Source organism: Drosophila miranda, assembly GCF_003369915.1.
Source record: "Drosophila miranda strain MSH22 chromosome Y unlocalized genomic scaffold, D.miranda_PacBio2.1 Contig_Y1_pilon, whole genome shotgun sequence".
In the NCBI taxonomy this organism is placed as follows: domain Eukaryota; kingdom Metazoa; phylum Arthropoda; class Insecta; order Diptera; family Drosophilidae; genus Drosophila; species Drosophila miranda.
Genome location: NW_022881603.1, coordinates 34,860,679 through 34,873,340, shown reverse-complemented (window position 1 = coordinate 34,873,340; position 12,662 = coordinate 34,860,679). Strand labels below are relative to the sequence as shown.

The window sequence follows — 12,662 nt, the reverse complement described above, 5'->3', positions numbered from 1 at the left end:
GTATGACGTTGTCGATGAACGGATAGCCGGGAAATTTGTTCAGTAAATTGCGCTGGGTATCGTCCTTGACACGCGGCGTAGGCGCCATGATCGTCGGAAATGGTAGATGAGGCCCAAAAATTTCAGCAACACACCCACGCTGTGGAATGTAATCTGAGCTCAATTTCAGTTCATCTTTTCCCAAGTTGCCTGATCGTCCCAACATGGTTAGAATGTTTATTGCCGTCGAAGGCGAGAATGTCATTATTTTCGGCTCCTCCAAGTAATGGCGGCAAGCTTGCTTGAATACTTTGATAATTTCGCCATTATTAAACACGCATTGCGCCCGCAAGCCCAAAGAGCTGGCGTATCGCATGAAAATGTCGTGCTCTGACGACCGAAATGTGCATGGGAATTGTTGGCAGCATCGCCGGCCAGCCATGAAGTACAGCAGTTGCTGCGGAATAAACTTATCTTTAATAATTTCGTTCATTTCGATCAAACGAATTTACAAACCGCAACTTTTTCACACAATCTGGCGCCGCTTTCCGTAGATGTCAAATTTGGTACGCGTCAAGTGGGACCAGTGTGACCCTCAGAAATATACCGAAACATACCGTCTTGTTGAAGAATGACCATCTCTAGCAATGCACGCATGTATTGACAGACATATGAGTATGTAGACGTATGTATGAGTGAGAGACGTAACGAAGCGACGTTCTCTTATCTCCCTTTTTGTTCTCCCTTTCGTTTCGGTCTCTATCTGCCTGCGAGCAGAGCATTTATTAGTCACAAATAAACCTTACATATGAATGGTTGCGTTTTTACTTTTCGGTACAAGAACTTCCCTTGCAACGGCAGCGAAATTCTGTCCAACAGGTTATGGGCCCAGGTTCGGATTTTGTAAATTAAAAGTAAAGTGATTGTTTTAGTTACGAACTATTAACATCGGTGTGACTCAGAGACTAAACGATAATCAGCAATGAGCGTGATGTATCAAATAGACAAATTAGAGGAGGGAAATTATGACTCCTGGTGTATTCAAATGCGGTCTGTGTTGGTGCACGCTGAATTGTGGAGTGTGGCATCTGGTGACCTGCTACCAACGAATGTTCCCGAAGGTGTGAATTGGCAGGCCAAGGATGAAAAGGCGCTGGCCATGATCACATTGAGTGTGAAAACTTCACAGTTGGGATACATTAAAAATTGCCGTAAGTCGTCCGAAGCATGGAACAAATTAAAGAGTGTTCATCAACCAAGTGGACCTGTACGAAAGGTTCAACTGTACAAGAAATTGCTAAGCAAGCGCATGGACCAAAGGCAAAGCGTTTCAAGCTACATTAATGAGTTCGTGGATATTCTTGATGGCCTTGGGTCAGTAGGAATCGAGCTAAATGATGAACTGCGCTCAATTGTTTTGTTGTCAAGCCTTCCAGAACAATTCGAAAATTTCGTTGTCGCCATAGAGACGCGGGACAGTCTGCCGACTTTCGATGTTCTATGCGTAAAACTGAAGGAAGAAGGCGAACGAAAGGGAAACACAGAAGATCAAAAGGAATACGCAAAGGCATATACCGCAGTACATAAGCCGGCCGCGCACAGAGCGCTAAAGAAGAGAAACAATACAATGATATGTTTCAAGTGTGGTGAGCGCGGGCATATGAAGACTCAGTGTAAGAAGGAGAGCGCAAATGTGGAAAGGGCAGCAAGAGTGGAGAACAAGCAGTGCAGTCTATTAAATGCGTTGGACGCAGATAATTTGAAAAAGAGTATGTGGTGTTTGGATAGTGGTGCCACAAGCCACATGTGTTGTGAGAAACAGTTATTCACAAAGTTCGAGAAACACACAGAAATGATTGGTCTGGCTGACTCCGGTTTCCTAAAAGCTGAAGGAAAAGGGGAAGTAGAGCTGAAGCCAGAGATATGCACGCTGCTGTTAAAGAATGTTCTCTATGTGCCCGAAATGAATGGAAACTATTTCTCGGTGAGCAGCGCTGTACAGAATAAATGTTTCGTCACTTTTGGACAAGAATATGCACGAGTTATCCAAAATGGCGAATGCATTGTAAAGGCGAACAGAGTTGGAAACTTGTATATGTTTCGAGGAAAACAAAACAACTGTTTTGCGGCGGTTAAGGCTGATGGTGCCCTGTGGCATAAACGGTACGGCCACTTGAACATCAGTAGTATGAAAGATTTGATCAGCAAAGGAATGGTGCGCGGCATTGAAAATATGGTTTTCCCGGGGAATATGAATTGCAAAACATGTATGGTCAGCAAGATTCATGCGCAACCATTTCCTGTTGCAACCACCAGTAGAGCTCAAGATATATTGGAACTAGTTCATGCAGATGTGTGCGGGCCCTTTGGCACACAGTCGCTTGCTGGATCAAAGTATTTTCTAACCTTCATCGATGACAAATCAAGGCGTATATTTGTGTATTTCCTGCGGACAAAGGATGAAGTCTTCCAGAAGTTCGTCGAGTTCAAAACCCTGGTTGAACGGCAAACGGGAAAAAGTCTCAAATGTATCCGGAGCGACAATGGCGGTGAATTTGTCAACAAATCGTTTGATGAATTTCTGAAAACTAATGGGATTGAGAGGCAGCTGACAGTGGCGTACACTCCACAGCAAAACGGCGTTGCTGAGAGGGCAAACCGCACTCTGGTGGAAATGTCAAGATGTATGCTGGTCCAGTCAGGATTAGGCGAATCCTTGTGGGCTGAGGCAGTCAACGCAGCTGTGTATGTACGGAATCGATCACCGACCAAGGCGCTGACCAGTATGACGCCTATGGAAGCGTGGACTGGTAAGAAACCTTTTGTTGGTCATCTAAAGGTTTTTGGCTCCGTTGCAGTAGCTTTGGACAAGGGTCCAAGGAAGAGTAAACTTCAACCAAAAGGCAAAGAATATCGCATGATTGGATATTCAGTAGCGGCTAAGGGCTATCGACTGTATGACCCTGTGTCTCATCAGGTGATTGAGAGGCGAGATGTTCTCTTTGACGAGATCCAAGACGACAAGGATACAGTCACATTCGAACTTCCGAAGGCAGAAGTTAGCATGCAGTCAGGCGGCGATCCTGATGACATTGACAGCAGCGGTGGAGACAGCAGCCATGGTGCAAGCATTGACGGGGAGAATCAAAGTAGCAGCGGTACTGATGGGTACGAGAGCGCAACAGAAAAGGTTGAGTCAGATGAGCCAGCTCCTCGCGTTGGACCTGGCAGACCAAGGCTGATTCGGACCGGCAAACCTGGCCGTCCGAGAAAGGAGTACAACATTCTTGGTGCTCTGGTTGCCAGCAACGTAAAGATTCCAGTATCCTACGAGGAGGCGTTGATCAGTATTCATGCATCACATTGGTCCGAAGCGATGCAACGCGAATATGAGGCATTAATGGCAAACGAGACATGGCAGTTGGCAGACTTACCGGCAGGACAACGAGCAGTTGGATGCAAATGGGTATATAGCCTGAAACGCGACAAAGATGGTCAAATCGAACGTTTCAAGGCGCGGCTGGTGGCAAAAGGTTGCTCCCAGCAGTACGGCATAAACTATGCGGAAACATTTTCTCCAGTCTGCAGACTGGAGAGCGTGCGATTTATTCTTGCGCTAGCAGCAGAATTGAAATTATATGTCAACCAAATGGATGTATGTACGGCATACCTCAACAGTGACCTGAGCGATACGGTGTACATGAAGCAACCACAAGGGTACATTGATCGAGCTTATCCAGCGAAGGCTATGCTGCATAAAAAGGCAATATATGGATTGAAGCAGTCAGGAAGGGAATGGAATTCGAAGCTGAATGGCGTCCTGACTAATCTGGGTTTTGTTTCCTGTGACAACGAGCCGTGCCTCTACCAGCAGAGAGGGAAAGGTAACTTATCGTTAATCTTGGTGTATGTTGACGATTTACTTATAGCATGTCAGTCCAAAGAGGACATGCTCGGTATCAAATCGGCTATTTCAAATGCGTTCGAATGTATCGACAAAGGTGTTCCAGAGCTGTTTTTAAGCATGAAGTTGCACCGTGAAGGTGAGCTTGGGCCTATCACCATAGGCCACTCGCAATACATCAGGGAACTATTGCAAGCTCACGACATGGACAAATGTAGACCAGAGGCTACTCCGTTGGATGCGGGGTTCCAGGTGGATTGTACTAATGAGCAGTGTCAAAAGGTTGATCCATAAGTGAGTGTGGTGTGCTGGTTTGTGTGTTTCCGGGCAGAGCGGCGCGACATCTTCAGGTCAGTGTGTTCTCTTTAAATTTAAGTGTAAACATTAGAAATGCCTGGTGGCTGAGGCAGAGTTGAGTTGAGCTCGATATTTCGCTATGATTGTGGCTTTGGCTGCACTGCGTCGCTGTTTTCCAATGCCGATAGCTGCTTTAGCATTTCGGCTTTCTTTTTTACCTTGTCGAGCTGGTCTTTGTCCAACTTTTTATGCTCGCCGGCCTGAATTCTGCTCTCGATTTGTTCGAATTCGCGGATTTTCTTGCGAAGCTTTTTTAATTGTTTCTCAGTATCGCCATCTTCGGGTACGTTAAGCTTCAATTTCTCCGCCAGAGCGTTTGATATCACATTGACGTTCGTCTTGCTGTCAGACGAAGGTTGGCAAACCTTAAGCGGCGACCCGCCACTGGAACCACTGGGGCCACTTAGGGCAACTGCAACTCCTTCCTTGTCCTTGTCCAGCTTCTTTGTTCTCGTCCTCTCCTGCTTCTCGCGCTCTTTCTTTGACTCTGCCGCCAGAATGGGACACATGCCAGGCGGCACTCCAGTCTGTCTTTGGGCGACAAACTGCTTGCCCTTGCTCTCGTACAGCGGCACCTCCTCCTGCGGCACGTACCCATCTTTTACACGACGCGCCTTGCGCCAAGTGCCATCTGGACGCTTTGTGGCCGGGATAAATTTCCCCTCGCTGCTTTGCTGGTAAGTGCTCATTTTTTACGTTTCAACCAAAGCCTGCTACCCTGGTTCTATATTCAAAAAAAAAAAAACAATGCTAAATGGCAAAGGGCGATATGTATCGATGTATACGATACATAGGCACATTGGAGATGGAACTATTGCGAGGGCCATCACAGCTCACGATTAGTCATATAACCATTATTATATGGAATATACTACCGTTAACTAAACAGCAGAGAATGGAAATACCCCTCGCTGGATACCGTCTTTTTATAAGTAGAGAATAAAATAGTAGTTGGCTTACCTGACGGATATTCCGGCTTGGTTCGCAACAAGTAAAATAAATCTATGATAAGATCGTAGTCCACAAAATCGGGCTTGGTGCTTGTTTGAGATGCCAAGCTTTTTTAGCACTTATGTGTTTCAAAATAAAAAGAGATTTTGGCTTAAACTTTATAATTCGTATTTAATCTTGGTGGCTTAGCGGAAGCCGATTGCTTGCTATTGCAAGATAAACTTTATGCGAGATCGATATGCAACCAATGCGCAGAGGGGTTAGCATAGAACTAAACTATAGACGACGGCGTTAGATCAAAGTGATTGCCGAAGTGGCGGCAGCAGATCAAAGTAGTTGCCGAAGTGGCGGCGGCAGAGAGCCCCTTTAGCGGGAGAGCGCAGCATCTCTGCAGAACGTCAACGTTTTACAACATAGGCGGCTCTCTCTGCTCATACAATACTAATGTTAAAGTTACGGTTACTCTTCAGCGGCTGGCCCGAACATACTCCCCCCGTTGGGAGCTAGTCTCTCAACAGATTCCTTAAGGGGCAGCAAACATAGCCGAGTGACGGCCCTCCTGATGTTTCCTGAGGATGTCTTCAGGTCAGCGACGCGACACACTCCGTCCTTGCCCACAACGACATCGACCACTCTAGCCAGTGGCCAACGCATTGGAGGAAGATTTTTCACCAGAACGAGGTCGATCTTGCAGATGTTTTGCGCGGGGGTACGCCACTTCGCGCGCTCTTGCAAAAGAGTGAGATACTCTTCGCGCAAACGGCTCCAAAATATTTGCTGTAGTTGGGTGACCCACTGCCAGCCATCCAGACGATTGTAGTTCAGCTTCGTTAGGTCAGGCTCGAGGATTTGCTCATGGGGGCCGCCTAAAAGCAAATGAGCAGGAGTCAAAACGTCTAAATCATCAGGATTTTCTGAAAGCGAGAGCAAAGGGCGAGAGTTAACAATTGCAGTGATCTGACAGATCAGAGTGCGCAGCTCGTCGAAGCTAAGCACAGATGGTCCAACTGAGCGGTACAGGTGATATTTTGCGGTCTTCACGGCCGCTTCCCACAACCCGCCAAAATGCGGAGAGCGAGGTGGGATGAAACGCCAGTCGATCGAGTCAGCCAAGCAGGATTCGTGGACCTCCTTCATATGCGGTTCGCTCAGACAAAGCTTCTTTAGCTCCAGAAGCTCGTTCTTGGCCCCAACGAAGTTTGTCGCATTGTCCGACCAAATTTGACTTGGCCTTCCTCGAGTGGAAGTAAAACGCTTTAGTGCGCCTAGAAACGATGCGGTGGTCAAATCCTTTACGAGCTCCATGTGTATAGCCTTAGAAGTGAAGCAGATGAATACGCTAATGTAGCACTTGATCGGAGGCCTCGTGCGGATTTCTGATCGGTAGAAAAAAGGTCCACAGTAATCTACTCCAGTGACTTCAAAAGCTCGAGATCCTTCCAAACGTTCCTTAGGTAGGTCTCCCATAATGTGTTCAACCATGCGCGGCCTAGTCCTGAAGCATCTCACACATCTGCTGACGACCCTTGACACTGCCTTAACACCTCCAATGGGCCAATATTCCAGCCGAATTTTGGATAGCAAGGCGCGAGGTCCGGCATGGAGGTTTCTTTCATGATAATATCTTATCAGCGCAAAGGTAATGGAATGTCCCTTTGGCAGAATGAGCGGGTGCTGAGCGTCAAATCCTAGCGATGAGTTGTCAAGACGACCTCCAACTCTAAGTAGTCCAGAATGATCGATGAACGGGTTGAGCGAACTAATAGAACTGGATTTCATGACTTGACCATTGCGCCGAATCTCCATTATGTCCATCCACAAATTTGCCAGCTGAATGTGTCGAATTAGAAGATGCGTTCCTTGCCGAATATCAGAAACGGTGAGTCCTGGATGCCTAAGACGATGTATAAATTTATGCATGTAGGCGAATGTGCGCTGCATGCGAAAGAATGAATTCGCAAATTTGCATCCGGACGTGAGATCGGCATGTGGAGACGTGATTAGCAATCCTCTCTTGCGAAGCTCCAAAGTTGCTATGTTTTTAGTAGGAGATACAGGCCACTTATCCTTGGAGCCTAGCAAAAAGGATGGGCCGTGAAACCATAGCTCTGACTGGATAAGATGGTTGGGAAGCGAGCCTCTCGAGAGAATATCAGCAGGATTTAAAGATGTGGGAACATAGCGCCATTTCATGGCTGCCGTCAACTCCTGAATTGATGCCACTCGATTTGCCACGAAAACTTGAAGTTTAGCTGGCTCGTCCCTAATCCAAGATAATGCTGTTGACGAATCCGACCAGCAATAGAACCGACCTGTAAAGATTCCCATGTCCTTTACATTCTGAATAATTTTCGCAAGCAAATGGGCTCCACTTAATTCCAGCTTAGGAATCGATATAGTCTTTAGCGGCGCCACTCGCGACTTTGAGCACAAAACGTGGCTCGAAGACTGGGCTTCCCTGGACACGACATACACGCAAGCGCCATATGCTTCTAAGCTGGCATCACAGAATCCGTGAACTTCTGTAGCCACACTAGAACGAAGAACCAAGCGAGGAAATGAGATCCGAGAAATGCTTGCCAAACTATTTCTCAAGTCCATCCAAGTTGAATGCAACGCTGAGGGTACGCTTTAATCCCAATCCAAATTTTCTCTCCAAAGCTGCTGAAGGAAGATTTTGCACCTGACAATGACTGGATTTATCAATCCAAGAGGGTCGTAGAACCGCGCAATCGTAGATAAAACCGACCGCTTTGATGGCTTTGAGTTTGTGTCCAGTGCGGACAAGGCAAAAAGCAGCTGATCCGAAGCAGGGTCCCACGCTAAGCCGAGAGTTTTGGCAATGTCGCTTCCATCATTAAACTTTAGGAACTTCTCTATGTCATCTTCAGGGGTTCCTCAAGTACTTCCTGGTGACTGGAGCACCATTTCCTAAGTGTAAAATTACCACGGGACAGTAAAGCTGATGTTTGGTGCATCTTTTCTGAGCCCGTTGCGACCGAATTACCGCCCGAAATAAGGTCATCCACGTAAAACTCCTGCCGCAGAGCAGCTGAGCCAAGAGGGTAGGACTCACCCTCGTCAATGGCCAGCTGGTGCATTGCGCGGACCGCTAAAAATGATGCAGCCCTCGTCCCGTATGTGGCGGTGTCTAATGTGTAGACTTGAACCTCGGACTCGATGGAATCTCGCCATAGGATGAACTGATACAAATTGTCGGGTGGAGACACTCGTACGCAGCGGTACATTTTACAAATGTCCCCAGTGAGAGCGACTGGATATGTTCGAAAGCGAATCAATATGTTAAACAATGCAGGCTGAATAACAGGGCCTGTCATCATCACATCATTTAGAGAATATCCAGTTGATGTAGCTGCGGATCCGGAATACCGCTCCTTGAGTGTAGGATTACGCTCCAGTTTACGCTCCAGACTGATCAACCGTCGATAAGCCTGAGCATAAGATTCTCCTAAACGATCAGTATTGTTATTTAGCGGCAGACGAACTGCATACTCCCCGGATGGCAACCGTGAAAGGTGGCTTACGAAATGTGCTTCACAATCGTCTTCTTCTTTGGTATTCAACCCAGCCTCCACACAATTCTCGACTTCCCAAAACATACGAAGAGTTTTATCCAACCTTGCTTCCATCTCAGCTATCGAATCTGGACAATTGTGCGTAGCCAAAAGCGCCGAGCTTGATACCTTCTGTCCACCGCCAGATACGATCCACCCAAGCCGGGTCTTCTGCAGAAGAGGCAGTCCATCGGTGAGTTTGATTTGCCCTACGCAGAGGAGATCATAAAAACCGCTCGCACCAATGAGAAGATCAACCCGTTGAGGATTGAAAAATGCAGGATCAGCAAGCTGAATGTTAGATGGAATACGTCAATCGGATACATTACTGTCATACTTGGTTGAGAATCGGTAATCGTGGGGGCGATGAGAGCAGTAAGTGTAGTTGTGTAAGCAGAGGTGCGAGAATGCATACAAATGCTTATGGTGGATCCCTCAGTACAAACGCTGGTATCGCCCAGCCCAGACACAAGTGCAGACGATTGAGTTCTCCTAAGCTGAAGCTGCTGGGCGAAACTGGATGTGACGAGATGCAGCTGCGATCCTGAATCTAAGATGGCACGACAAGGAACTAAAACGCCAGACCGATTCTTTACGAGAACCACGGCTGTAGCCAGAAGCACGACATCAGAGTGAAGACCTTGGGCAGCAAGAGAGGTAAACGAAGGTAGAGACGAGCTGCTAGCAGAATTTTGAGCAACGGAAAGAGTGTCCGGTTGAACGGCCAGATCGGGAGGAGTAATACATGGGCAGCCTTGTGTTGTGGGCTGTATACTATCGAAGTGCAACAAACTATGATGCCTACCGCCGCATACTCGACATTTTCCACTATTGCATTTGCACTAGGCAATTGAAGCATAGGGAAAGCTTCTTCACTTTTTTGTGGCGCAGCAACGGTGAGAGATTTCCGAATACCTTGCACGAGTATATTCCATGGCCCGCTGAGTGGCAAAAGACGCATACAGACGGGTCGGCGGAAGAGTTGGAAGCTACAACCGTTTTCTTAATGGTTTTTTCCCACCTGATCGCTACTAGCGTGTGTCGCTGTAAAATATTCCAATCGCTCCATTTTCTGGCAGCGTTGCTGCAAGAATTCGAAGAATTCCTCTGCGGTAGGTAAAGCATCCGACGATGTGTGCTCCTCCCATTTGGTTTGCGTCTTCGAATCCAACTTCTGCAGCAGCATGTTGATGACCATGAATCCTGAAATCTCCTCAGCAGTTCCCAATGTCTGCAACGCTCGCATGTGTAAATTGACTGCATCCGAAAACTCCCGAAGCCTTTTAGCAGAAGGCGAGTCTACCCTCTTTAGCCCAAGAATCTTCTTGATGTGTGCCTGGAAAACAAGTCTTTTGTTATTAAAGCGTTTATTAAGTATATCCAGAGCCGCACGATAATTGGCACTGGAGAGCTCTAGCGATGGAACCGAATCCAAAGCCGCATCAGCGAGGCAAGAGCGAAGGTGTTGGAATTTCTCGATGTCACTGAGATCCGCATCCGCTTCAATCACCGATTTGAACATTGCCATAAAATCCGAGAACTCGACGTATCCACCAGAAAACTTAGGCACCTTCAGCTCAGGAAGTCGCTGCTTGTGAGCCATGATGATGGTACTATGTCCGGAATGGCTTGGCAGAGTCGTAGAATGGGCAGCGGCGTGTGACTGGCTTACTTCAACAGCAGCCAGCAACTCAGCTTTCAACGATATGAAAAGAGAATCGAAGATTTCGCGCAGCTCCCTCCCAATTTCGTTTTGATCGAGAGCCTCCAACTCATTATGGGCCTTATTAAATTCCTCTCGAGTTTCTGCCAACATATCAAGGCGCACCTCGACTTCCGCGGCGGTCAGCTTATCGATTTTATTCCCCGCGAAGGATTCACCAAGCCTGTGCAATCGATCATATAATGACTGACTTTTACGCTTATACAGACTCAGTCTGGAATCAGCCACCACAATATTTCCGCCCGCGCCTGTATTCGGATCGTTGTCCATGTTAACCGTTGTGCAATTCGACACAACAACGGAAAATGAAATACCGCTTAAGCGACGATGTATAGACGCGAGAGCGAGAATGCAAGACACGAAAAGTCAAGAACCGCGGCTGCAGCTGCGCAGAGAATGAGAGATTCGACGCTTAAAGTACCGGAATTTGTCTATAAATATTCCAGCCGCACTCTCACCGAATTTTCACTTTAAACTGTTTTTCAACGTGCACCGAAATGTATTTGTTGGTAGTTAAACTACCCAACAACAAAATATTGTATAAATAATAAGTGTTTTAACGGAACGCGATTAAGCAATGGTTTTATATCACGTCGGGGTCACCAATGTTTGAGATGCCAAGCTTTTTTAGCACCTATGTGTTTCAAAATGAAAAGAGATTTTGGGTTAAACTTTATAATTCGTATTTAATCTTGGTGGCTTAGCGGAAGCCGATTGCTTGCTATTGCCAGATAAACTTTATGCGAGATCGATATGCAACCAATGCGCAGAGGGGTTAGCATAGAACTAAACTATAGACGACGGCGTTAGATCAAAGTGATTGCCGAAGTGACGGCAGCAGATCAAAGTAGTTGCCGAAGTAGCGGCGGCAGAGAGCCCCTTTAGCGGGAGAGCGCAGCAGCTCTGCAGAACGTCAACGTTTTACAACAAGGCGGCTCTCTCTGCAATACAATACTAATGTTAAAGTTACGGTTATTCTTCAGCGGCTGGCCCGAACAGTGCTTTTAATTTCATTGCCCCGCAGGCTGAAATTGTTCAGGACGTCAATGCACTCATTGTTTTCCTTTGATGCGGCCACTGTGATCGCGTTCTGGTGCTGCTCATCCACAACGTACGGATCAGCACCCATAAACAGCAAGACGCGTAGGTGGTTAGCATTGTTCCGCTGAGACGCAATGAGCACGGCAGTCTTGCAGCTGGTCGAATGGCGATAGTTGACGGGCACCAAGTCGTAATTGACGGCATACAGAAATGGACGAATAGAAAGATCAGTGCCGAGCTCCTCGTAGGCATCCAAACATTTATCCATTTTCTCATTTCTGGCGGTTTTGGTTCTGTACACCTCTGGAGTCTCCTTGTAAATGTCCTGCCCCTTGTGAATGCCAGCCTCTGAAATACGGCTGTGAATATCACCCAAATAAGAAATGCGGGTCGCCGGTTTTTGGGCTCCTTTCGGCATCAATTCTGTCCCTTCTCCAAAATAGTCGGTAAATTTCTTCACGTCGGCCATTTGACATAGCAGTATGACTCGAAGATTTTGGTGCAAGGTCAGGGCATTTCGCAATTCACTGAGCAATCGTCGATATAGGGATCATGCCTGTGCACATCGTTAACAATGAAGTGGCTGATGTTCAGGCATTTCTGGCTTGTCAGAGAACGTAACACATACTGCGCCGTGGAGCATATAATGTGCGTTCCCGAGCTGAACTCCCACAGTCTCACCCAAATCCTCGGCGAAGTAATGAGCCAGGCGCTTGCTATTGTACATTGCCAAAACGTTTTCATTCTCGATGCAAATTATCTTCGCATTTGTTTTCTTAGACGCGCAATCTTCAAAAATGATTATTGGCATATACAGCGATTTGTCCCACGAGAGATCTGCACTGAACACAATGGTGTTTTGCTGAAATTTTGGGGCCTCATCTACCATTTCCGACGATCATGGCGCCTACGCCGCGTGTCAAGGACGATACCCAGCGCAATTTACTGAACAAATTTCCCGGCTATCCGTTCATCGACAACGTCATACGATGCAAATTATCTTCGCATTTGCGATACTGACTTAGTATCGGGTATAACTGTAGAGTTGCGGTGTCCACAGCAACTCACAACGTTCCCCCTCGTTATTTTTTTTTGTTGAACTATTTTGTTTAAACCTTGCTTTAGCCAAAAT

The 12,662-nt window shown here is 46.9% G+C and overlaps 1 protein-coding gene and 1 long non-coding RNA gene across 2 annotated transcripts; both read right to left on the bottom strand.

Annotated features, from left to right (window-relative positions):
• Positions 1 to 18: 18 nt before the first annotated feature.
• On the bottom strand, positions 19 to 578 carry LOC117189604. Its single transcript, XR_004473478.1, has 2 exons — positions 496 to 578; positions 19 to 436 (listed from the first exon to the last, which is right to left on the bottom strand). It is a non-coding gene; the product is annotated as an uncharacterized LOC117189604 (long non-coding RNA).
• A 3,314-nt stretch (positions 579 to 3,892) lies between these two features.
• On the bottom strand, positions 3,893 to 4,990 carry LOC117189548 (partner of Y14 and mago-like). The gene has a single exon (XM_033394694.1). It carries the CDS (start codon positions 4,927 to 4,929, stop codon positions 4,318 to 4,320), a length of 612 nt encoding a protein of 203 aa, XP_033250585.1. The 5' UTR covers positions 4,930 to 4,990; the 3' UTR covers positions 3,893 to 4,317.
• Between the last annotated feature and the right edge of the window lie 7,672 nt (positions 4,991 to 12,662).